The 27753-nt window shown below is 41.8% G+C and overlaps 1 protein-coding gene across 2 annotated transcripts in view; it reads right to left on the minus strand.

The window, feature by feature from the left end:
* Positions 1-2620: 2620 nt before the first annotated feature.
* Positions 2621-27753, minus strand: part of NFKBIZ (NFKB inhibitor zeta) — a 30012-nt gene continuing 4879 nt past the window's right edge. Inside the window, exons 1-12 of one of the 2 annotated variants that reach the window (XM_079921477.1) lie at positions 13755-15313; positions 11270-11409; positions 10717-10747; positions 10491-10594; positions 9615-10393; positions 8575-8680; positions 8039-8185; positions 7783-7846; positions 7323-7492; positions 6324-6434; positions 6026-6193; positions 2621-3727 (exon numbers count right to left, since the gene is read on the minus strand). In XM_079921477.1, coding sequence (XP_079777603.1) covers positions 3674-3727; positions 6026-6193; positions 6324-6434; positions 7323-7492; positions 7783-7846; positions 8039-8185; positions 8575-8680; positions 9615-10393; positions 10491-10594; positions 10717-10747; positions 11270-11409; positions 13755-14043 — 2163 coding nt within the window. In that variant the 5' untranslated portion in view covers positions 14044-15313 and the 3' untranslated portion in view covers positions 2621-3673. Of the gene's footprint in view, positions 3728-6025; positions 6194-6323; positions 6435-7322; positions 7493-7782; positions 7847-8038; positions 8186-8574; positions 8681-9614; positions 10394-10490; positions 10595-10716; positions 10748-11269; positions 11410-13754; positions 15314-27753 lie in introns of those variants that run through there. The other variant, XM_079921478.1, reaches the window with a different exon arrangement.

Consider the following 27753-nt stretch of genomic DNA (forward strand, 5'->3'; position numbering starts at 1 on the left):
TGATGAAAAATCTGAAAGTGAAATCAAGAAAACATTCCCATTTACCATTGCAACAAAAAGAATAAAATATCTAGGAATAAACCTACCTAAGGAGACAAAAGACCTGTATGCAGAAAAGTATTAGACACTGATGAAAGAAATTAAAGATGATACAGATAGATGGGAGAGATATACCATGTTCTTGGATTGGAAGAATCAACATTGTGAAAATGAGTCTACTACCCAAAGCAATCTACAGATTCAATGCAATCCCTATCAAACTACCATTGGCATTTTTCACAGAACTAGAACAACAAATTTCACAATTTGTATGGAAACACAAAAGACCCCGAATAGCCAAAGCAAGCTTGAAAACAAAAAATGGAGCTGGAGGAATCAGGCTCCCTGTCTTCAGACTATACTACAAAGCTACAGTAATCAAGACAGTATAGTACTGGAACAAAAACATAAATATAGATCAATGGAACAGGAAAGAAACCCCAGAGATAAACCCACACACATATGGTCACCTTATCTTTGATAAAGGAGGCAAGAATATACAGTGGAGAAAAGACAGCCTCTTCAATAAGTGGTGCTGGGGAAACTGGACAGGTACATGTAAAAGTATGAAATTAGAACACTCCCTAACACCATACACAAAAATAAACTCAAAATGGATTAAAGACCTAAATGTAAGGCCAGACACTATCAAACTCTTAGAGGAAAACATAGGCAGAACACTCTATGACATAAATCACAGCAAGATCCTTTCTGACCCACCTCCTAGAGAAATGGAAATAAAAACAAAAGTAAACAAATGGGACTAAATGAAACTTAAAAGCTTTTTCACAGCAAAGGAAACCATAAACAAGACCAAAAGACAACCTCAGAATGGGAGAAAATATTTTCAAATGAAGTAACTGACAAAAGATTAATCTCCAAAATTTACAAGCAGCTCATGCACCTCAATAACAAAGAAACAAACAACCCAATCCAAAAATGGGCAGAAGACCTAAATAGACATTTCTCCAAAGAAGATATAGACTGCCAACAAACACATGAAAGAATGCTCAACATCATTAATCATTAGAGAAATGCAAGTCAAAACTACAATGAGATATCATCTCACACCAGTCAGAATGGCCATCATCAAAAAATCTAGAAACAATAAATGGATAAAGAAGATGTGGCACATATATACAATGAAATATTACTCAGCCATAAATAGAAACGAAATTGAGTTATTTGTAATGAGGTGGATAGACCTAGAGTCTGTCATACAGAGTGAAGTAAGTCAGAAAGAGAAAGACAAATACCGTATGCTAACACATATATATGGAATTTAAGAAAAAAAAAATGTCATGAAGAACCTAGCGGTAAGATAGGAATAAAGACACAGACCTACCGGAGAACGGACCTGAGGATATGGGGAGGGGGAAGGGTGAGCTGTGACAAAGCAAGAGAGAGGCATGGACATATATACACTACCAAACGTAAGGTAGATAGCTAGTGGGAAGCAGCCGCATAGCACAGGGATATCAGCTCGGTGCTTTGTGACCACCTGGAGGGGTGGGATAGGGAGGGTGGGAGGGAGGGAGATGCAAGAGGGAGGAGATATGGGAATATATGTATATGTATGGCTGATTCACTTTGTTATAAAGCAGAAAGTAACACACCATTGTAAAGCAATTATACCCCAATAAAGATGTTTAAAAAAAAAATCTAGAAACAATATATGCTGGAGAGGATGTAAAGAAAAGGGAACACTCTTGCACTGCTGGTGGGAATGTGAATTGGTATAGCCACTATGGAGAACAGTATGGAGGTTCCTTAAAAAACTAAAAATAGAACTACCATATGACCCAGCAATCCCACTACTGGGCATATACCCTGAGAAAACCATAATTCAAAAAGAGTCATGTACCAAAATGTTCATTGCAGCTCTATTTACAAGAGCCAGGACATGGAAGCAACCTAAGTGTCCATCAACGGATGAATGGATAAAGAAGATGTGGCACATACATACAATGGAATATTACTCAGCCATAAAAAGAAATGAAATTGAGTTATTTGTAGTGACGTGGATGGACCTAGAGTCTGTCATACAGAGTGAAGTAAGTTAGAAAGAGGAAAACAAATAACGTATGCTAACACATATATATGGAATCTAAATCTAAAAAAAAAAAAAAAAGGATCATGAAGAACCTAGGGGCAAGATGGGAATAAAGACACAGACCTACTAGAGAATGGACTTGAGGATATGGGAAGGGGGAAGGGTAAGCTGTGACAAAGTGAGAGAGTGGCATGGACATATATACACTACCAAACGTAAAACAGATAGCTAGTGGGAAGCAGCCACATAGCACAGGGAGATCAGCTCAATGGTTTGTGACCATCTATAGGGGTGGGATAGGGAGGGTGGGAGGGAGACACAAGAGGGAAGAGATATGGGAACATATGTATATGTATAACTGATTCACTTTGTTATAAAGCAGAAATTAACACACCATTGTAAAGCAATTATACTCCAATAAAGATGTTAAAAAATTTTTTTTAAAGAAAAGAAATAAAGAAGGGTTTTTCATGAATCAAATTTATTACAAAGAATAATGCACAATCAAAGCCAAATACATTCCTCGGGGTATGCCAGAAATAAGCAAAATAATATTATTAGAATTAAAGTTACTAAAAAATTAGGCATTTTTTTTCTGAATGGTAATATGAAACATCATGGTACGTTATCATTATTTGACAACAGAAAACCAGTAAAACATGTTTCAATATTGACTTTTTGTTGTTCTTATAAAGGTAAAACAAACATTCCAACAGAGCAAGTAAATCATAAACTCTAGAAAGTGAGTCATAAAAAGGTGTTCTCTTTAACAGCATGCAATTCCCTACAAATAATGTATCTCATCTCAAAGCATATTTACAATTCAAACAGAGCTCTGCCAGCCACTAAAGGAACAACTCTCCATCTGTTTCATCTACAGAGACGGTGATTACACAGCTCCTCTGAATGCATATGATTTTTAAAAATAGTGAAAATCCACTTGTTCTTTTCTAGTTTATTGATTTACACATTTCAAATGTGGCCATGTTAATGACCAATGTACAAATATTTGTATAAATATTTTAAAAGACAAAAATAACAATTATATACAGTTTGCAAAGATCAAACTTTAACCATGGTACCCTCCATCTAGTCCAACGACTAGAGACTTTCCAACACCAATAACTATCAGGTACTGCATCAGGCCAAACGAAGCCTCAACACTACGTCCAGATTTTTTTTTTAACTTCCAAATGCTTTCATTTTTCTTTAAAGAAAAAGTTTACAATTCACCTCCTTTTAAACTGGCAATAGCTACATAAGCAATGCCTTATGCCACAAATCAAAGCCTTCTCCTACCCAAAAGCTACTGTTAAATTGAAGTCAATTTTACCACTCAGATTAAATTCAGACGTCTAGATCCCAGATACCTGGGTATGAAATATTAAAATCTGCCAAGAGGAATTAGATATTTTTCTTCTTTTCTTTTAACATAACCCACTATATAATAGTGAACTAAATATGTTTGTTTCATAGAAACAACTTACATTTGCCAATACAGAGCAAATGGTCTATGTACAGATACATTAGGACTGCCTAACTGACAGTGAGTATTGCTGACCAGGCTCCCAGCCAATGGAGCTAATACGGTGGAGCTCTCTGCTGAATGGACTTTCCCTTCAGGATACGTCGGATCTGGAAAGGAAACCAATAGGATTTGTAAGGGTTTTTTTTTTTCTACGATCAAAGTACCACATCTCCTTCAGTTTCTTTGTAAGTAAGTATATGAAGAAATATGCAACAGTATGTGTCAAGATTTTAAGGGGACAAATAAAAATACTACAACTCCTTTTAAAGTTTACTACAGACCTGCTATAATGATTTTTGAGTACAAGAAAGTAAAGCATCTCCATTAAAAATTATCTGAGGCCGGGCTTCCCTGGTGGCGCAGTGGTTGAGAGTCCACCTGCCGATGCAGATGCAGGGGACACGGGTTCGTGCCCCGGTCCGGGAAGATCCCACATGCCGTGGAGCGGCTAGGCCCGTGAGCCATGGCCACTGAGCCTGTGCGTCCGGAGCCTGTGCTCCACAACGGAGAGGTCACAACAGTGAGAGGCCCGCGTACGGCAAAAAAATAAAAAAATAATCTGAGGTTGAAAATCTCCAAAAGTTTAACTAAGACCTATATTCTTTTCCTAATCTTTACTCCTGTTATTTGTGAGAACATTTAATATAATGCAGTAATCATGGTTATTATAATATCTCACCTACCTTGATGTCAGCCTCAACCAAGAACCGAGAGCCCACGTTACACACACAAGTAAATTATAATGCCCTTCGAGTCAAGATAGCTGTGACATCCAAGAATTAAAGCATCTGTGCATGACTATATGGATCACAGGAAACCCCCAGGCTCATTCAGAGTCTAGTAATTGATTTTATACCCCAGCCTGACAAATTTTATGATCTGTCTCTCAGCCCACAGCAGATAAGAAGCAAAAAATTAGAAGAAAGAAGACTGGAGTAGGGGATGAAATTGACAGCTGCTAGGAGACACAATGACCATGGTCTGACAATAAAAGCAAAGGAAAAGACCCTCCCTCCACACACAGAGACACAAAAAACACAAAAGCAGGAAGGAGAGTAATCCAAGAACATTTAGCAAAGAGTCAAGCAGCTCTCCATGCTCAATACTCCCTGAGAACATCACTCTATGACTGCACACCACAAACAGCAAACCAGAAGTGAACAGTGCACTTAGGACTCTGCCATTTACTATTTAATGATGGTCCCTATGGCTGGACCCACTCTGAGGCTCAGTCTTCCCAGGTGAACCTTCACCCTGCAAAGTTTTCCTAACTATTAAGTGGTATAATATACAGGAAAACTCTACAAATCATCAAGTGATTCGTTTTAAGCTATAAAGAGCTCCACAAATATGAGTTACTATAATATTATGGTCATAGCGAGGGCTGTAAATCAAAGGCAAGGCTAAATTGCATTCCATATATTTTATTTCGTGATTATTAAAGTATGTAACAACCCACAGCCACAATCTCGTTTCCTCCAGGAAAAGAGTTTCATCAAAAATATTTTAAGTTCTTCCAAACGTACGGACACCAAGGGGGAAACTGGCAGTGGGGGGTTGGTGGTGGTGGGATGAATTAGGAGATCGGGATTGACATATATACACTAATAAGCATAAAATGGATAACTAATAAGAACCTGCTGCTTAAAAAAATAAATTAAAAATATATAAGTTCTTAAAAAGAGTCAGTTCTTGTTATCAAGAAAAGTTTAGTCATATGAAACTGTTCAATCCCCAAATATAATATATTGGGTTGGCCAAAAAGTTCATTCAACTTTTTCATAACAGCTTACAGCGAAAACTGAACGAACTTTCTGGCCAATCCAGTAGAACCATATGATGAGAAAAGCATAATTTTATTTAAAGTATAAAATATTTCTAGGTTCTAAATTATATAAATAACCTTCCCATTTTTTATTTAGGATCAGTTAGTAGACAGAAATCATTGTTAACAGCTAATGTTTACTGAGCAGCACCCACTATGTGCCTGGGACTATTCTGAATACTCTATAAATACTGACTCATTTAATATGCACAATATTTGACGGATCATCACTTACTCACAAAACTAAGATTCTCTTTCTTTAGTGTGTGCAGGAACCTTGGTTCCTCCTCTTTCATCAACTTCCAAATGTCAAACCATTCTGACTTAGCCCAAACCCAAGTTTGTGTCTTGGAAGAAAAAGAAAGACTACCTGACTTCTGACCATTTGGGGTCCATGCATAAACCCTCAAATTTCTTACTTTTCCTTTGGAGACAAAGCAACTGACTCTAAAGGGCTACAGTGACCACTGTTGAGACACAGATGTTAATAAAGCCCACCTGGAGAGTGCCAGCTGGCCCCTGCCCCTTATGTTTCGGAACAATGCCTCAAAGTATTTCTTCTCCCTTCTGTGGCCCTCACCTGTTCTCCCACAGGGCCATCAGGAACCAAATGTACTGGCTGTTCATTCTCCAAGTTCCGAGTACTTGGGTCTGCTCCCTTCCTCATCAACAGGCGGACTGCATCCAACTGTGTCACCCGATATTGCAGGCTGGCAGCAACATGGAGGGCGGTGTTTCCATTGTAAGCCTAAAGACAAAGAGACAAAACGACACCCATCAGGAAGGGAGACTTTCATGAAAGCAGCTCAAAAGCTTGAAGAAGGTATAAAGAAGGTTATTCCAAATCTTGTGCAGTTCTTGAACACTTCTAAAAGTACCTTTGCATTCACAAAAGACAGGCAACTGGGCAGTTCCAAAAAGAGGCGAATGAGTTCCAGATTTGCTTCTTCAGCTGCCAAATGCAGGGCTGTGCGGCCACTTTTACGATCCTTGTCAAAGGCAAGAGGGGGAAAAAAATGAACATCCAGAAACCATGCCCTGGATATGCTTCTCACCCAGTCTCTCATATGTCTGGTTCACCCTTGGAGACTCACTCGGAGTGCCCCCTTCTCCACAAACCCTTACTGCAACCCAAGCTCCATGGAATCTCTCATTCCTCCTAATTCCCTTTTATCACATCTACCCTTGTATACCGGGTGGCCATAAAATATAGAAACATAGACTATGCTGTTTTATCATGCGCTGTAATATAAGAAATCATTTACTGTGTATTCGCCTATGTTTCCAGACTTGGTGGCCACCCTGTAGACTTAAAATTAGCTATATCTGTCACCATTTCTACTAGACAGTAAGCTTCCCAAGGACCCAAGTGGCTTATGATTTAGGTATTTTCCTCTAGCGCCCCTAACTCAGTACCTCAGCCTTGTACACAGCAAATACTCAGCAAATAAACCTCAAATTTAAAGATAATAAAATATTTTCCAGTTTAAAAAACAGAAGATTAAGTCCAGATCCAACAACAATGAAGAAACCCTTACAAAATGCACTACCTTTAGTATCTGTGTATAACAATGGAAGCAAAATGAAAATATCAATTTCAAGCGTTTTCTTTTCCTTTCAAATAAAGACATCCATTTCACAGCTAAATGATCTTTTGAATAATAATCCATAGATTAAAAGCAAATCAAGAAAGCAGATGAGGTGATCTTTTAAAATCTAAGCTTAACTATCCATACATTGCTACTCCCTTAATTTAAAAAGATGGCAGAAATAAAATAAAAAGGGGGAGAAGTTTTCATCTACACTTGGGAAGAAGGTCTTCGGCTATAACCACGTCTCTCCCACATCCCATTTCCAAACTCTTCTGTGAATTTTACCTTAGCTTCCACTGCGGCTCCCATTTGAATCAGACACTTAATTGTATCAACTAGACTCTTATTCTTCAGCAAAAGCTCCTGAACTTCAGGTGAATGGGGCTGTTGATTTCTCTGGAGTTCGTGAACCACAGCATTGTGGGCCACAACTGCACAGTGTAGAGGGGTCAGGCCTAGAAAAAAGCATAAGAAAGCAGTGGTCAAGCATCCCATCAATTCTTTTAGTTGTTCTATAATTACAAACCTTGAGGGTGGCCTCTCACATGACCTACATATGGGCTCCACAAGAACTAGTAAGGTAATCTGAGTAATCCCTCCATTGGGTCTTAGTGCTAATTTTATCTATAGAATATTTTAGCTTTAATTACCTCCCTTCCTTATTGGTATTGAACTTAATACCCTTAGAATTAATGGGCCCCTCTCTCTGAATGTTTCTTCACCCAATAATGCATCAATCACTTACCATCATAGTTAGTTGACTCCAGATCCACAAACTGATTGCTCCCCGCTGCTCCCTTCTGAATTGCCTGCAGAATTTAAAAACAGACATCTATCAGCAAAAGACAAACTACACAAATATTTATCTACTAGTGTTCCAAGAAAGGAGTAAGTCAACTCAAAAGAGAGCATTGCAACAGGCAATCTACATCCAACTCCTAATATCCAAGCTGTACCCCTTTGGCCCTATGGTAATGGGAGCCTGGCTCGCTGCCTCTTACCTGAAGCACCTGGGAGTGGCCCTTCTCAGCACAAACATGCAGGGGGGTTCTTCCCCAGCAGTCAGTCGTATTCACCTGGGCCCCGAGGTTCACCAGATCCTGCACGATGAGGTGCTGATTGGCAGCCACTGCCACCTGAAAGGCACTCTGTGGACATTCAGAGGAAAAAAATATTTTTTAAAACCCATAACACTATAGTAACAAAGAATATGAACCTAAACTAAGACTGAGGGGAGAAAACCCCACATAGAGAGGATAAATCCTGTTAATAAGCAATAAGATACCGTAACACAAGGAAACTAAAATAAGCTTAGGGTGCAGCTTTATTATACCCAGTTAGTCTTTGGTCAAATAACTACAAAGTTAAAGTTAATAACTTCAAGGTTGGCAGTGACAAAGAGTCAACATCCAGAAGTTAATATTAACTAAACTCTCTTGGTCTGGAACTCTGAAATGATCTACACATAAATATGAGACCGGCCGTCATCTTGTCCCCATGACCACACTTTGCCATTTCCCTCTGTCAAGATCCTCACCTGTCCATTGTGCTCTTTAATATCCAGCATGTGAAGCGCATTCATCTTTCTTGCAAGGACATAGGAAAGTGCCCTTCTCCCCTGGGCAACAGCAATATGGAGGAACCTGGGGAAAAACAAAAGGAAAAGAAAAGAAGTGAATTATTTATTTCACTAAGTTCATCCTTTTTTTAAAAAAAATTCTTCCTTTAGCCCCCTTCTTGATATGTTGGTGTACTCAAGTCAAACAGTACAGAGCATAATTTGTCTTTTCTGCTATGCTGACAATACATCTGAGTTGCAACAAGATGAATTAGGTTACCAGAAAAAATAAGTACACCAGGCACCATGCTGATTGCTTTAAATCCATTATTCTTAATGTTCATAAAAACCCACTGAGGGAGGTATTATCATTTTACATGCCCAGAAACTGAGGCATAGAGAGGTTAAACAACTTGCCCAGGGCTTCCCTGGTGGCGCAGTGGTTGAGAGTCCGCCTGCCGATGCAGGGGACACGGGTTCATGCCCCGGTCCGGGAAGATCCCACATGCCGCAGAGCGGCTGGGCCCGTGAGCCATGGCCGCTGAGCCTGCATGTCCAGAGCCTGTGCTCCGCAACAGGAGAGGCCACAACAGTGAGAGGCCCGTGTACCGCAAAAAACAAAAACAAATACAAAAACAAAAACAACTTGCCCAACACCACAAAGATGTCAGGACAGATCAGTATTCTATCTACAAATCAACTCACAGTTGATCATGACCAACTAACCATGATCTGATTTTGCTCTACAGACACAATCTATGCTAATCTTTCAAAACCAATTATTCAAAGACATGTACATTTTTATTAATTTAGAACAGGTAATTTGTTCAGCCAGAAAAAAAAAGAAAGGAAAACTCTCGCTTGAAATATGAGCTATCATTCTACGCCCACTAGTCATCTCGTTTAGCCAACCACTCACTCAGATCTAAGCTGGCATCCCTTAGAGAAATTCTGTGCCCACTATGTCCAGCAAGCATGGCTTACCAAATCAGCTCAATGAGATAAAGGGATATACTCACGTGTCACCATCTGCATCCTTTGAAAGAAACTGGTCTTGGGAGATATGTGCCAATTTGCTTTCTTCCTGCTCTACTTGCCACTGAAAAAATGACTTCCCTAACTGTGTGGTGTTCATTGGATTTCCGACGATGTTCGGGAAGGGCAGTGGTGTGTTTAAAGGGGCAGAGCCTGCATCATGCCTCGCCAGGGCCTCACAGGCACTGTGTGACATCATGTTGAAGTCCTGCACGTGGGCATCATTTTGCTGCTGAACGCTGGGGGCAGTCTGTGGGGGAACAGCAATATTCTCAGATTCCCTGGGACCACTTAGAAGGGATGCAAAACTTTGGTTCAGGCAGAACTGTGGTTCTTGACCATCAAAGATGTTTGGTTCATAGCTGGGGGACTGGGAAGTTCTGGAATAAGGACTGTATTCCAGAGCCGGGTTGTGGGTGTAGTGCTGTGGCGGCAGCTGCTGCACGTTCTGGTTCTGTGAAGAATACTGGTACATGGAAGCCTGATCCATCATGTGTGGGGAGCTGCTGACTTGGAAGGGTTGGTATTTCTGAGGTGGAGAGAAGACCTGCCCTCCGTGGAAGTCCTGACACTGCTCGTGGGGGGAGCTTGGAGGGACCCCAGGGCGCATCCAGCTAACTTGGACAGTGTTCAGGGAAACCAGGCTGCATTCATTCTTAATGTTGATAATGCTCTGAAGCAGATCAGCACTGCTGTCCTGTTTGGATTCATTGTGATGGACATCTTCCATGCTTTCCGCGGGTGTGGGTGTTTGAGGTGGCGTCTGGAAAGGGAGAAAAAATAAGTTGCGCACTTCCTTCCAAAATTATTCCAGGAATAATTTCCAATGAGTATTCAGAGGGAAATAGTGAGATACGTACCAAAAACTGGGTATGTAACAAAGCTGGTCTTTTGCAAGCTGGTCCATCAGATGATAAATCAGGGCCTTTCCTTTTCCCACTATATGATACTGTGTTCTTCAATTCTATACCCAAGAAAGGAATATGGAATCTGTGATAATTTTATTTCACAAATTTTTACCCATAATCACACTACACTGTTTTACCCTACAGCCCCCATGATATTATAAATAGAGGTAACTCTTACCTGTGAATTGCTCTCTGTTCACACCTTGTGTCTATAAGGAAAAAAAGTTTCCAATTTAGTGTGTGATAAATGGTTTCCTGATTAACATACATCAACAAACAGACTTATCTCTACCCCTCTTTACAGTTCACCATAAACCTTTGACATAGCTATTTTAGCAATATTTATTTTCTATGTTAATTTCCATCCTATCTTGCAACTTCCCCCATTTGCACTTTCACCTTAGTTCAACTCAGGTTAACATAAAATTAATAAGGCCACTTGAGTTTTCCCTTTCTAGTCAAAATGTTCCATTTTAACTGAACCACATTAATTTCCTTGCCCCCAACTTGCCTTCATTTATTTATTCATTAAATTTCTCTTGCACACTTAACAAGTACCTAGCAGTGGGCCAAGTGACAGCAATATAGCAGACAGCAGGACAAATATGTTCTCTGTACTATGGACTTCGTGGTCTACAAAAGACTTGCCCAACCTAGGTTAGCAGAGAGTAATAACACTGACAGGCTAACCTCCCTATCCCCCAACCCAAAACAAATAAATTACGTGCCACCTTAAAATCATCGACGGCTTGTCCGGAAGCCTTCTGTTTATGACTTCGGATGTGCAACAGGAGTTCCTTCACCGAGTTCTTCACGCGAACACCTTGAAAGGGTCCTCTCTGCTGCCTTCCAACCCCCATATGGGGCTCAACTGTTCAAGAAACAAAACAAAACAAAACATATCCCAATTAAGTGTCTTCACAGACATGAATATTAATAATCTCAAAAGCATAGCTATCCAACGTGATAAAGTTCCCAACTCACAGACCGCAAAGCCTCTTCAACTCGCTTGCCTCATACCTTTCCCCACCAGGAAGCCTAATGAATTAAAGCTCATAAAAATATTGTTTCAGGGAACCCCAGAGCCGAGAGATAAACCCAAATTAATTCTCTGTCTCTCAGCCCTATCCACCCATGAGACAGGATCACAGATTTTGCCACCCTGACTCTCATAAATCTGTAATTATTCTAGACTTTTGAAATACCTTGGGGGAGCAAGGAATAAATGATGAATTTTTAGCTTTTCAAACCAAAGGCTTTATGTCCACATAGAAATTTTAAAGTCTATCAATTCCACTCACTTAAGAAGGTACAAAACAAACTTCTCCCAAAGATCTCAATGTACCAAAGCCTAACATTTAACAATGTCTCAGTTTATTATTTCCCTCTGTTCAGCTACGCCAAGAAAGCTACCTAAATTCACTGAGCTTAAACGCACTTCCACATATGCACACAGGATTTCCCCTCACCGACTGTTTTTGATCACATAGGCCTTCTAAGTAGAAAGGAAATAATCTCATTTCATATTTAAGCTTTAAAATACACTTTAAAATGCAGTACATGAGGGCTTCCCTGGTGGCGCAGTGGTTGAGAGTCCGCCTGCTGATGCAGGGTACACGGGTTCGTGCCCCGGTCTGGGAGGATCCCACATGCCACGGAGCAGCTGGGCCCATGAGCCATGGCCGCTGAGCCTGTGCGTCCGGAGCCTGTGCTCCGCAATGGGAGAGGCCACAACAGTGAGAGAACCGTGTATCACAAAAAAAAAAAAAAAATGCAGTACATGAGTACAGCATTCTACTCTGACCACTACTATGTCACAACCTCTTGGGATGAGCTGAACACAAAGTAAACACACACAGAGTCAGGAAATGAATAATTCAGCAACCCCATTGAGAATGGAAAAAAATAAGATGGGACAAAAAACAAGGCATAATTTTAAATATATAGATATATACACATATATATATATAATCAAATACATGAGAGAAACAACTCAATGATAGAGCAAACTAAACACTAGTTAATTTTATGTTTAAGTCTAAGAATATCTTGCCAGAATCTAACACGGCATTTCTCTGGAATGACAGTAGTTAATAACTCAGCGTCACAGGGAGAAAAATTCAGTTTCAGAAATCCCCTATGGTAAACCAAAGAACTAACAAAATAGTTTCAGCCAGATGAAGGCCAAATGTGGAGGAGAAAAAGGGTCTAAATACACACACAACTTTGGCATTTGCTACACACTTAACATACAGGGAGCATGTTATACAACCGAGTGGTTTAAATCACTTTTTTAAATGAAAATGACAAATCACATTTTAAACTAAAACACAAGCAAAAAACAGGAGTGGCCAGCCGTGGGGAATACCTGAAAGAGAACGCTCTTTAAAATCATGCTGAATAGATTTTCCAAAATTTGAGATTATCTAGACGTTCTTTGGTTCACCTACAGCGACATCCTGTTTTCCCCCAAATTATGCAACTCCGTTCATTAAGAAAAGAAGCTAACAATTCACAGCCGCAGAACGGAAACGTTACGCCTTTCTCTGCTACAGACGGTTCAACCATTCTAAAGCACACAAAACAAAAACCGAAGAAATTCTGGGCAGATTTCGGAAAATCACAGACTCTAAACAGGTTTTCAGTCCAGCTTCACCTTACATCTTAATAATATCGGTTTCTTTTCTTTATAAAGTCCTTTTACTTAAAATTTCCACAAATACGTACTTAGAAAGAAATAAATCACGACCTTCAACCCAGTACCCAAACCCTTATCGCCGGCTACAGCCTTTCACTAAAACAGCCACAAGAAAAAGGTACACCTACATCAGATCCAAAATCTCGCCATAGCATGTGAATTATACCTTAAGAAAAGTTTTTTTTTAAAAAAAAGAGAAAACCCAACGTGGTCCATTCCCCCCACCCGAAGTCAGAGCTCTGTGTTTCAAGTTACCAGGTCAGCTAGAAGGCGCCCAGATTTCACAGACGGTCAAAGGGCATCGAGTGATATTCAACGCCCAGCACGGGGCAAGGCATCCAGTAGTGGCCTAATAATAACGGCCAGTGTGATTATGTACCTCCTCTAAAGCAGGCGCCGAGGCCACCTAACACCTGGCCGAGGTACTTCGCTTCTGGGCGGCCCAGACCCCCCCTCCCCGCGGGTGGGCCGCCCGCAAACAGGGGTCCTGGGGCCGCCCCGCCGGGGCCGGTGGGTACCTTGCAGCCGCTCGGCACGGGCGCCGCCTCTCGGCCGGGACTCTACCGCCCCGCAGGAGGACACGGACGAGGCAGAAGAGAAGTCGGACGAGTCGGAGCCGGGCGAGCCGGGCGCCGAGGGCCCAGACGACGAGCAGCCGGCGTCGCAGGCACCGGGGGCGGCGGCGGGTGGCGACGCGCCGTAGAAGTAGGCCAGGTTGAGTGGGCTGGTCATAAGGCGGCAGTCGCCGGCCGCGTCCAGCAACCCCTCTCCGCCGCGGCTGTCGTCCAGCAGCTTGTCCACGATCATACTCCCGGGATCGGTGCTCGGGGACCCCAGACACCTGCGCCACCGGTTCGCTGCGCGCGGCTGCCTCCCGACTGCGGCTGTGGCCGTGATGGGTTCGGGGACTTATCGGCTGGAGGACTGCGCGGGCACGGGCGTGGCCCCGGGCTGCCGGACTATTTAACCGGCCTTCGAGGCCAGGGGCGGAGAAAAGAGGCCACCGCCTTGCCAGCCTCCCCCCGCGCCCGGCCGGGCCATTGGCGGCGTCGGGGTAGCCTCCCGGCCCCTCCTCCGGATGCGCCCCGTTTCCAGTAAAATGTACAGGATGAGGCAATGTGCCCTCCGCCCTCGCTCCGCCCTCGCTCCGCCCTCCCGGCCCCGCCCAGACCGACCGGTTGTTTTCCTGACCTTCACCTAGAAACCCCGATGGAACGCGGCTTCCTGGCCCTCGGACCCCCGACCCGGCCGCCAGCCGACGGATGTCGGGGCCGGCGCAGCCTCGGCGCGCTCCCAGCCTGGCCTAGGCGCCCGGGAAGAGGGCGCGTGGCGTGGGCCTCGCCCTCATTGGGCGGCGAGGAGGCGGGAGGCGGCGGTGGGAACAGGTTGGCCTGGTTCCGTGGCGTAGGAAAGTGCTGGAAGGTGCGCGCCGCGCAGCCCTCCCGCCGCCCTGCGCCGAGCTTCTCGCCAGCCCCAGCCAAGGCGTCTCCCAGCCAAGGAGTCTCCGGGAGGTTCTTAAAGGCCCGTCTCCTCTCAGTTTAGTAAGCGTTTGCCAGCGTACCTTTTGACCAAATCCCAAACTGAAAGAGATGTTGAAGCCATTTTTTTCTGTCCTCAAATTATAATACGGGCAACAATTTTTTTTTTTTTTGGATGCAGCCCAGGAATAAAAAGCGGTGTCCTGTAAACTTCCATACTGAAACAAATACGTCTTAGCAAAATGACAAGTATACATACATGTATGTGCCTATTTACATATATGTAATTTCTTTATGCTGCACAACTGTCCATTGTGTCGGATAAGCACAGGAATTTTGCTCTTTCCTATCTTAAATACTTTAATGGAGTCACACAATTTTTGTAGTGAAGTCCAATTACTTGCTAAAACCATGGCTAGGAGTTAGCAGGAACTAAAGATGAATGATTATGTCTGTCCTTTCAAGTACATTATAATCTTTTAAGAATGATAAGGTAAGTACACACATGCTATATTAAAAGAAACCAATTATGATTAAATATCATGAGGGATACAAAGTTCAGTGGGTGTCCTAAAAAGAACGTCTAGTGAAGGGCAAGATGAGGTCATGAGGAAAATCTTTGCAAAGAAGGTGACATCTGAGGTTGGCCCCAAAGAATGGATGAGGTTTCAATCCACAGCATTTATAGGAAGAGGGAACAACAATGAGCAAAGAATTAAAGAAAAGGTGTCAGATGAAAGCTTACAGTCCCTTCTAGGATAGTCAAGGGAAGACCATAACATTAAATGTGAAAGGTAACTTGGTGTTTTTGGGTGGAGCACCTCCAGTAACAGGCTGACACACTGGTCTTTAATAAACATTGAGTGAACATGAAAGAATTTGGGGCACGCAAAATTAATCCGGAAGCAGCTCAAAGGAGGAGAGAAACCACTGTAATGGCCCAAGAGAGAACTGACGTGACCCTGGGGCAGAGGCAGTGGGAAAGAAGAAAGTAAGCAGAAAGAAAATAGGCCTGCGCAGCATTGCTAAAGCAGAATGCTCAGGTCACACCGGGTTGGAGATGGGCAGCAATGAAGGGGTCCCCAACCAGGCTATGGTTTGGGGCTGGATGACCATGTGAATAGGGATGCCAACTTCAGATCACAGGGGAATCAGGGAAAGTAGACTGTTAGGGTCCCGAGAGGAAGAAATGAGGGAGGCAGGGGAGGAGGGAGACAAAGAGCTTGAATTGTTATTCAGTATTGATAGGTGGTACAAGACCCTGGTGCAGGTGCTAAAGTAAATATTTCCTTGTTTCTCACAAATGTTGTATTGCCCCAGGAACTTCTTGCTGCCTTTCCCTCCTGCCAGTTTTTGAGTTTTGGTAAATTTTTTTAAAAAGAAAAAGAAAACAGCTCCCTTGATGTATCTGCAGAAAACAAGGCTCCAGTAATTGCAGTTCCTCAGAAACCAAAATCACTTAAAAGATGCTCCAAATGAGATACTAGGCTTTCTCAATAAAATCTATTTGGATTTTTTTTCCTTCCCACTAACATTTTATGTATAATAAAGGCCTTAAATGGCCATCCAAATAAATTCACGGCCAATATTTTTTTTTACAAAATTAATTCTTGGGCTTCCCTGGTGGTGCAGTGGTTGAGAGTCCGCCTGCCGATGCAGGGGACACGGGTTCGTGCCCCGGTCCGGGAAGATTCCCACATGCCGCAGAGTGGCTGGGCCCATGAGCCATGGCCGCTGAGCCTGCACGTCCGGAGCCTGTGCTCCGCAATGGGAGAGGCCGCAACAGTGAGTGCGAGGCCCGCGTACCGCAAAAAAAAAAAAAAAATAATAATTCTCCCCCTAAAATTATTTCCTGTTTCACTTGGTATATAAAAATTCAAACTTGAAAATCATGGCTTCTGGAGAACTTAATATAGATAAATACGGTCAGTAGACTAATGTTTCAAAATAAAGTTTTCTACGAAATATCAAAGCAATCATACTGTTTTAAAAGACCACAAACCACCCCCCCCTTGGGCTTCCCTGGTGGCGCAGTGGTTGGGAGTCCGCCTGCTGATGCTGGGGACACGGGTTCATGTCCCAGTCCAGGAGGATTCCACATGCTGCGGAGTGGCTGGGCCCGGTGAGCCATGGCCGCTGAGCCTGCGCGTCCGTAGTCTGTGCTCCGCAACGGGAGAGGCCACAGCAGTGACAGGCCCGTGTATCACAAAAAAAAAAAAAAAAAAAAAAGACCACAACACACAGTCAAGATGGTTATTTGTTAATATCACTACAAAAACTAACTTTAAATGCTCATTTAAATGTTGAAATATAAACTCAGTGTGGTCTATTAGGTTGAGTGATATGACACTGCCACTGTTCTAATCAAACATTGTGTACCATTCACTCTGTGGAGATAGCTAACCATGTTATGAGGACTCTCTGGAAAAGTCCACTGAGGCCAACAGTTAGCACTAACTTGCTAGCCATGTGAGTGAGCCATTCCAAAAGCAGATCCTCCAGCTCCACATCTGGCCTTCAGATGGCTGCAGCACTGACCAGCATCTTGAAGGTAGTCGTATGAGTAACCTTGAGTTAGAAACCCCTTTCAAAGCCACTCCCAGATTCCTGACCACAGAAACAGTATTTGAAAAATGAGCCTTTGAGAATTTACACAGTTTACACTGCTCATCATAGGTGGAGAAGAGATTAAAATCCTTATCTGTCTGAGTCTGGAGCCCAATCTTTTGCTTTAGAAAGGGAGATCAGAAGACTCATTTCCTCAAGGCTCAGATGCACGGTCTACATCTAAAGATATAGAAAAAGATGAAAATGACAGATCAGAGAGTTCCCTGACTCAGGAAAGGAAGAAAACTATTCCAAAGCAATTGGAAGGAACTGTAAGTATAAAATAAAAATATGATGATGCTCTTTTCCTTGGCTTTATAGATGTTAATAATTTACCTTATTGTGTCTTATGCGATAGAACATTTCTGCATAGTAATATGATGCCAGTTAAGTTGCAACACCATTTTGAGACCAGTCATTCAGAGTTTTTAAAAAGGAACTGACGTTTTAAATGAAGATGTAATGAACTTTTGAGAAGCCAAAAATTATTTGGTGCAGCTTTTCAAACCTGAGGAGAAAAATCCAGTGAAGTATCTTACAGCATAACTGGCTGAAGAAGTGAACATCATAGGTGAGAGAATAGTAAAGCCTGACAGAGTTTATCTTGCTGAATGCCTTCTAGAGGAAAAGTCAGCAAAAGAAACCATGGCACTGCCACTTTTCAATGTTATAGTAACTCATCAAATTAAAGATTTGACTGCAAACTTTAAAACTGGTCTTTTCTGCAGAACTGCACTTTTGCCTTAGAAATGGATAGATCTGCTGACTGTCTGGACTTGCTATTCTGGTTGTATTCATCAGGTATCAGCACCAACTAATTATCAAAGATCTTTCATATGAATGTTTGACAACAAACATAGAGGTGCTGAATCAGGGCTTCCCTGGTGGCGCAGTGGTTAGGGATCCGCCTGCCGATGCAGGGGATACGGGTTCGAGCCCTGGTCCGGGAAGATCCCACATGCCGCGGAGCATCTAAGCCCGTGTGCCATAACTACTGAGCCCACGCTCTAGAGCCCGCGAGCCACAACTACTGAAGTCTGTGCACCTAGAACCCGTGCTTCGCAACGAGAAGCCACAGCAATGAGAAGCCCGCGCACCACAACAAAGAGTAGCCCCTGCCCGCTGCAACTAGAGAAAGCCCACTTGCAGCTACAAAGACCCAACGCAGCCAAAAATAAATAAAATAAAATACATTTTTTAAAAAAGAGGTGCTGAATCATTTGAAGTATACAATAATTTTTTTGAATCTCATCATTTATCCTGGAACAGTTGTGTTGACATTTGCACTGATGGTACTAAAGCAATGGTGGGTAAAATTGCTGGTGCCTTACAACAAGTGAAGGCAACGGCAACAAAATGAACTAGTCATCATTGTATTCTTTACCACTACCCATTTGCAGAAAAAAGGAAAAAAAGGAGAAAGAAGCCAGTTTCACTTAAGAAAGTCATAGATGAAACAGTAATAATTACTAACTTTATTAAGACTTGACCCTTGAAATACATATATCTTTAATATTTTATGACAATTGTCTGGAAAGGCATTTGGTCTACTAGGTTGAATGATATGATATGACAATGCCATTTGTTCTAATCAAATACTGTTTGAGTTGTGAGCTGAACTAGTCTCTATTTTTTATGGAATACCAATTTTACTTGACTGACAAACTGGTTATTCAGATTTGGGTATTTGTCAGTTTTGGGGTTGTTTTTTTTTTAACACATGCAAATCATTTATTTCATTTCGTTCTCACCATGATTCTATGATGTGGGAATTGTTCCCTACATTTGATAGGTGAAGATATGAAAACTAAAACAGATGGCACCACTTGTCCAGGATCCCATAGCTGGAGCTCACATATGAATGCAGTGGATCATCACTTGTTTTTTTGTTTGTTTGTTTGTTTGTTTTAACGTCTTTATTGGGATATAATTGCTTTACAATGGTGTGTTAGTTTCTGCTTTAAAACAAAGTGAATCAGTTATACATATACATACGTTCCCATATCTCTTCCCTCTTGCGTCTCCCTCCCTCCCACCCTCCCTATCCCACCCCTCCAGGTGGTCACAAATCACCGAGCTGATCTCCCTGTGCTATGCGGCTGCTTCCCACTAGCTAGCTATTTTACGTTTGGTAGTGTATATATGTCCATGCCTCTCTCTCGCCCTGTCACAGCTCACCCTTCCCCCTCCCCATATCCTCAAGTCTGTTCTCCAGTAGGTCTATGTCTTTATTCCTGTCTTACCCCTAGGTTCTTCATGACATTTTTTTTTTCTTAAATTCCATATATATGTGTTAGCATACGGTATTTGTCTTTCTCTTTCTGACTTACTTCACTCTGTACGACAGACTCTAGGTCTATCCACCTCATTACAAATAGCTCAATTTCGTTTCTTTTTATGGCTGAGTAATATTCCATTGTATATATGTGCCACATCTTCTTTATCCATTCATCCGATGATGGGCACTTAGGTCAAACATGGATTTTGTGAATTGAAAGGAGAATTTAACATTGGAATTCATTAATGAGGAAATCTGAACTCTCAGTTACTAAAAGACTATGCAAATTTCATATAACATTAATGACAATTATTCATTCAAACAATCACCTCACCTCCCCCAAAATTGATTTTGCTTACTACTATGGCCTGCAGGACAAATCTGGCCTATTGCACAGCCTGTCTCTTAAGAACGGTTTCTACATTTTTTAAAAGTTACATTTTAAATGGTTATATAAGTGCTTACATAATATCCTCTATCTTGTCTCTTAGTCCACAAAACCTAAAATATTTACTATTTGGCTCATTACAGAAAAAGTTTACGAACCCTTGCTTTAAGCAAAAGTGCTCAGAAGCACTGCAATGTCATGGCTTTGAAGCCTGCAAACTCAGCTCTAGCACTGACCAGCTATGTGTTTTGGGGCAAGTCCTTCATCTCTGAGCCTCAGTTTACTCACATATAAAGTGGACTATTAGTATCTAAATCAAATTGCTAAGACCACATGAGGTAATGTACAACGTGTGTAAATTATCTGACACATCCTAGACACTTCATGTTAGTTCCCTTCCAGTTCCCATAAATTATTTTGACCATTGAGTGAATCTCCAACCTACTTGTATGTGTGTGGCTGAGAGAAGCAGGGAGAATAGATTACATATTGAACAAAAACTTTTCATACCTTTTGTCTGCATAGCATTTCCCCCCTAGAGCACTTTCCCACTTGTGCAATCCAACTTTTAGGAAGAAACTCAATGTATTTTTTTTTAAATCATAACTGTAGAAGTTGTAGGTCAGAAAACTATTATAATGAACAAAGATGCACTAAATTAGACATGAGGTTCAGTAGACAGATTCTCCTGTTAACATCCTTCCACTTTTCTCTATTTCCAACAACCATGCTCAAATTTCATCTCTTAACCTCATTCTGGATTACATGTTGCCCTGCAGAGTTTCCTTTTCCCATCAGCCTACATCATCCTATACAGTTTAAACGTTCCATAAATGCTAGCAAACAGGGTCTAGGGGACCAAAAGACCAACCTGTGATAAAGAGTAGAGAATAGATAGGAACAAAGTTATCTTTTAGTTTCATGTGTTCTGTTCTAACTCTCAGAATCTTTGACCAGTGATTCTCAACCCCTTTCTTCCCCCAGCACACCTGAGAGGTATGATACACTCCCACCAGTAAGGTTTTCTCTGGCCACTGCGATCTTCAAAATGGGGTTGTATGGCCCTTGAAAACACCTCCCCAGTGATTGTGATAGACCATTAAGGAGGAATTCTGGATCTGTTGGACAACTATTGCTTTAAATTACTTTACCCAATAATCCTAGTGCCATAGAACACTCTATGACATAAATCACAGCAGGATCAATTTGACCCACCTTCTAGAGAAATGGAAATGAAAGCAAACAAATGGGACCTAATGAAACTTAAAAGCTTTTGCACAGCAAAGGAAACCATAAACAAGACCAAAAGACAACGCTCAGAATGGGAGAAAATATTTTCAAATGAAGCAACTGACAAAGGATTAATCTCCAAAATTTACAAGCAGCTCACGCAGCTCAATATCAAAAAAATAAGAAACCCAATCCAAAAATGGGCAGAAGACCTAAATAGACATTTCTCCAAAGAAGATATACAGATTGCTAACAAACACATGAAAGAATGCTCAACATCACTAATCATTAGAGAAATGTAAGTCAAAACTACAATGAGATATCATCTCACACCGGTCAAAATGGCCATCATCAAAATATCTACAAACACTAAATGCTGGAGAGGGTGTGGAGAAAAGGGAACCCTCTTGCACTGTTGGTGGGAATGTAAATTGGTACAGCCACTATGGAGAACAGTATGGAGGTTCCTTAAAAAACTAAAAATACAACTACCATACGACCCAGCAATCCCACTACTGGGCATATACCCTGAGAAAACCATAATTCAAAAAGAGTCATGTACCACAATATTCATGGCAGCTCTATTTACAATAGCCAGGGCATGGAAGCAACGTAAGTGTCCATTAACAGATGAATGGATAAAGAAGATGTGGCACATATATACAATGGAATATTATTCAGCCATAAAACGAAACGAAATTGAGTTATTTGTAGTGAGGTGGATGGACCTAGAGTCTGTCATACAGAGTGAAGTAAGTCAGAAAGAGAAAAACAAAAACCATATGCTAACACATATATATGGAATCTAAAAAAAAAAAAAAGTGGTCATGAAGAACCTAGGGGCAAGACGGGAATAAAGACACAGACCTACTAGAGAATGGACTTGAGGATACGGGGAGGGGGAAGGGTAAGCTGGGACGAAGTGAGAGAGTCACGTGGACATATATACACTACCAAACGTAAAACAGATAGCTAGTGGGAAGCAGCCGCATAGCACAGGGAGATCAGCTCGGTGGTTTGTGACCACCTAGAGGGGTGGGATAGGGAGGGTGGGAGGGAGGGAGACGCAAGAGGGAAGAGAGGGCTTCCCTGGTGGCCCAGTGGTTAAGAACCTGCCTGCCAATGCAGGGGACACGGGTTTGAGCCTTGGTCTGGGAAGATCCCACATGCCACAGAGCAACTACACCCATGTGCCACAACTACTGAGCCTGCACTCTACAGCCCACGTGCCACAACTACTGAGCCCACGAGCCACAACTACTGAACCCTGTGTGCCTAGAGCCCATGCTCCGCAACAAGAAGCCACCACAATAAGAAGCCTGTGCAACGAAGAGTAGCCCCTGCTCACTGCAACTAGAGAAAGCCTGCACACAGCAACGAAGAGCCAATGCAGACAAAAATAAATAATTTAAAAAAAAAAAAAGAGTGAAGAGATATGGGGACATATGTATATGTATAACTGATTCACTTTGTTATAAAGCAGAAACTAACACACCATTGTAAAGCAATTATACTCCAATAAAGATGTTTAAAAAAAAATTCTAGTGCCATTTATACCACTCAGACTACTTGAAAAAGAGGGACTAGATCTAACAAGAGTCTTCGCCTGTATGAAATACAAGCAGATTCAGGTTTACCTTTGATTATGATTCCTTAGAAAATAGAAGGAGGGTGGATTTGGTTTCAATGCCTAGCCTACCTATAGTTGTATTTTATGAGACACGATACCATAACCAGCAGCCCTCCTGGAGAAAATTATAGAGAAAGGCGATAGGCTTATGTTTGAATGGACTGTTAGCACCCACATAGGTACAATGAGAGGTGAATTTTTAAATACAGGTGTGATGAGAAAAAGGAAGAGAGATCTGACAGAAACCAAGGACTCGACAAGTAACCTTAATGAAAATTACAACAAAAAGAGTAGATGCAAACAGATAATCCGATAAGAGTAACCAGATTGCTAAAACACCTGGATTTTTAAAGAAAGTCACACCTACTTTCTCATAACGAGATTCTACTGCAGAGAAGGGACTATGTGATCATGATTTGTGGAAAGCAGAATTTAAGGAAAAACAGAAACAAAACTAAGTTTTTAGCCTGTATATTTCAAGAGTCTCAAATACATGCGTCTGTGTGTTCATTTATCTAAAGATACTTGTTAAGGAAAAAAAATTTATTATAAGAGAAGATAAAAATGCAATATCCAGCAATCTATCATCAGTTTAAATTCTATTGGACAGCGCTTCCCTGGTGGCACAGTGGTTAAGAATCTGCCTGCAAATGCAGGGGACACGGGTTTGAGCCCTGTTCCGAGAAGAACCCACATGCCACAGTGCAACTAAGCCCATGTGCCACAACTATTGAACAAAAACAGTCTATGCCCTCATGGAGCTTACATTCTACTTGGAAAGACAGACAATAATAAAATAGCTATACAAATATAAACGGGAATTCCCTGGTGGTCCAGTGGTTAGGACTCCACGCTTCCACTGCCGGTGGCCAGGGTTCTATCTCTGGTCAGGGAACTAAGATCCCACAAGCCACATGGCACGGCCAAAAACAAAATAAAGAAAAAGAAAAAGAACATCTAAAATTTAAAAAAATATGTATAAAGCCAGGTTGTGATAATGTGCTGTGAAGAAAAACAAAGCAAGGCAAAGGGAGACAGCCAGAGATTCTATTTTAGCCAAAGAGGTCCTGGAAAACTTCTGTATTATCTTCCAAACCTATGTGATGGCAAAGCAGTTTGAGACCTGAGAGTTCTTGTCTCCTGTCTGTTTTGAACTCTGAGCAAGCTTCCCCACTCCCACAGGTTCAACTCTGACCTGTATTAAAAACTCCAAATCCCTATCTCCAGCTCTGACCTTTCCTCTGAGTTCTAATTCCATGATGCCAAGAGTATAATAGACAGAACTAAAACCAAACTAGCTCCCCCTTGGCTCCTTTACCCCCCACCAAAAGACTATCTTCATTTTTCTAGAACTGTCTAGAGGACTTAATGTTTTGTCTCTTTCTGCTCCTTTATTCCACTGTAAAAAAAAAAAAAAGTACTAAAATTTCCTTCTCCAAAATGCTTTCCACATATCTTGTAGTCCTCATTCTCAAAAGCATCACATTTAAGAACAGCTGGAAGTTTGTTTGGGAAAGCCCTGCTCGACCACAATTGGACCCTATGACCTCCCATATCAAAACTAAATCTCTATGCCTCGTTTTCATACCCTTCAAAATCCAGCTGCCTCAGATGTGTTATGGGCTGAATTGTGTACCCCCAAAATTCATATGTTGAAGCCCTGGTCCCCAGTATCTCAGAGTGTGATTGTATTTGGAGATAAGGGCCTTTAAAGAAATAATTAAGTTAAAATGAGGCCATTAGGATGTGCCATAATCCAATCTGACTTATGTCCTTATTAAAAGAGAGACACCAGGGACATATGTGCAGAGGAAAGGCCGTATGTGCACACGTGGGAAGGCAGCCATCTGCTAAGGAGAGAGGCTTCAGGAGAAACCTGCTGGCCCTTTGATCTTGGACTTCCAGCCTCCAGAACTGTGAGAAAACAAATTTCTGTTATTTAAGCCACCCAGTCTGTAATATTGTCATGGCAGCCCTAGCAGACTAATGCACTATCCCTTCATAGTTCTATCTACTACTCAACATGCAGTCTTACAAACGATCCTGGAAAACACTACACTAGTTCTTGTCCCAAACTTCTATCCAAGCTAGAACTCTTGCCTGTAATATTCTTCATCCCTTCTTAAAAGCACAGCGTTTTGAAGTCAAACAAACTAGATTCAAATCCCAGCTTCATTCACTTAACAGCCATGTGGCTTTAATTAACTTCTCTAAGACTCTGTTTTCTCATCCATAAAATGGGTACATCACTGAATTCAAATTCAGTCAATATGTAGGTTAAATGAGGTAGTGTACATGACATGCCCAACACAACACCTGGTACACAGCATACATTCAATGGTGATAGTTGTAGTTGATATTCATTTTTCAAAGCTCCATTTAATACCAGATTGTTAAGCATTCTGGCCTCTTTGGACCACCAGCCCAACCTGAAGAGAATATAGAAGAGGAGAATCATGGAGAGAAGCTTGGAGCCCTACCCTACAGGGCCTGATGCCACCTGAGAACATTGGAGTTAATGTGATAAGCCACGGGGAGCCAGTCAGGGTTTTTGAACCAAGGAAAAGCATGATCAAAGCCATGCTTTAGGAAGGATAAAGTGACAGCTGCGTGTAGATGATCAGGACAGACACCATGCAATACTAGAGGTGACAGGTCATAAAGAACTAAACTTGAGTAGTGCTTATAGGAACGTAAAGAGGGGAGAATTGTTTAGAGAAATATTTCAGACATGTAGTCTACAAGACTGAACACTGAAAGGGAGGACAGCGTCAGAGTCTCCCCAAGGAAGGCCTTGAGATTGCTTGAGTGCTAGCACCATGAACAGAAACATGGGGGCTGGGTGAAGATGCAGGAGCACAGGGGAGGCATCAAGCTTGATTTTAACCCTCACATTTCATTCCCTGTGCTGCTCCTGCCACTGCATCTCACCCCATATCTGCAGTCTGATCAGGTGCCCTTCTTTTCCAGTAAAACTGCAAGAAGGGATTTCAAAATTAATTTACACAAAGATATAAACTGTAACCTTTCTTAAGGGCTAATCTTCATTTTAAGAAAGCCCCTGCTCCAAAGATGAACAACAAGAAACGTGGATAATTGACAAACATAAGTGAGGTATGGGATGGAGACAGCATGTCCTTTACCAAATGTTATCATTACACATTCCGCCTCCTGCTGCTACGAACACTTTGGCTGCAATCTGGTGCCATCCCTAGATTTTGACATTAGTGTTGTGTTTAAGAACCACTTTCTTATCTTAATGCTGGATGCTGTTCAACACTGCAAAAAAAAACAAAATTGTTTTCGTTGGCTGTTTAAAAGCTGAGACACATCAGCACAGAACAGCAGGGCTGGGAAGGTCCATGATACATCAGCATCAGCCATCCTTCAAATAGTTCCAGTTCTTCTACCCTGACACTAGAGATGCCAAGGGTAAATTCAGCAGCCTTGCCCAGTGCTCGTTTTCCATCTCTCCAAACCTTGTCTTCCACCACTAATCAAACCCACCTCCTTTACCCTGGACAGAGGTATAAAATAGAAATTTCTTACAGTCTTCAAAATAGCTTTTCACAGATTAGAAAACAAACAATTCTTTCACTTCTTTTTTCCACTCTGGGTTATTTATTCAACCAAAATTCATGGAGTGACCATGCACATACACTGCAGAGGTGAGGGAAAGAGATGGAGGAAAGGAAAGGAGGATGAAAATCCAAACTCCTGCAATTCCTACCCTCAACATGTTCTCGGTTCGGTTAATCTTCATTCACATCTGTGGATCACCTTTGTAGCTCTGACCCCTTTAAATCTCCCACAAGCCTTTCTAGGTTTCTTTTAAATGTGGGATTCCATGGTAAATAGTCCACATTTTCAAAAGGATCTGACCCATATTTTCTAAATTCCCAGCCATGAACTTGTTTGAAAAGTGCATACATTGTAATACGTGGGTATGCAAGGGTGAGTGTGTAGGAGAGGCTGATTTAATAGTCATGGTGCTGAATCATTCAGCAGATTATTTACCCTGAACTTCATATCACTTTCTGTCATATATTCACTGCACTCGGCCAAACACTGCACAAAATGTATTAAAAAGAAATCAACCTGGTACTGCTGCTATAGAAAATGGTAATATTAAACATCGAATTACCAGATGATCTAACTCCACTTCTGGGTATACACCCAAAAGAATTGAAAGCAGAGACTAAAAACAGATTATTTATACACCTATGTTCACTGCAGCATTATTCACAGTAGCCAAAAGGTGGAAGCAACCCAAGTGTCCATCGAGGGAAGAATGGATACACAGAACAGGGTATGTACATAAAATGGAACATCATTCAGCCTTAGAAGGAATTTCTGACACATGCTACAACTTGGATGAAACCTGAGGATATTATGCTAAGTGAAATTAGCAAGTCACAAAAGGACAAATATTATATGATTCCACTTATATAAAGTACGTAGAGTTGTCAACTTCACAGAGACAGAAAGTAGAACAGTGGTTGCCAAGGGCCGGGGAAGGGATGAATGGAGAGTCATTTTTCGATGGATGTGAAGCTTCAGTTTGAGAAGATGAAAAATGTCTAAAGATGAATAGTAATGATGATTGCACAACAATGTGAATGTACTTAATGCCATTGAACTGTATACTTAAAAATGGTTAAGATGGGGCTTCCCTGGTGGCGCAGTGGTTGAGAGTCCGCCTACCGATGCAGAAGACACGGGTTCGTGCCCCGGTCCGGGAAGATCCCACATGCCGCGGAGCGGCTAGGCCCGTGAGTCATGGCCGCGGAGCCTGCGCGTCCAGAACCTGTGCTCCGCAGCGGGAGAAGCCACAACAGTGAGAGGCCCGTGTACCGCAAAAATAAAAAATGGTTAAGATGGTAAATTTCATGTTATGTATACTTTA

The sequence above is a fragment of the Stenella coeruleoalba genome (genome assembly GCF_951394435.1).
Source record: "Stenella coeruleoalba genome assembly, chromosome: 5".
NCBI classification, from domain to species: domain Eukaryota; kingdom Metazoa; phylum Chordata; class Mammalia; order Artiodactyla; family Delphinidae; genus Stenella; species Stenella coeruleoalba.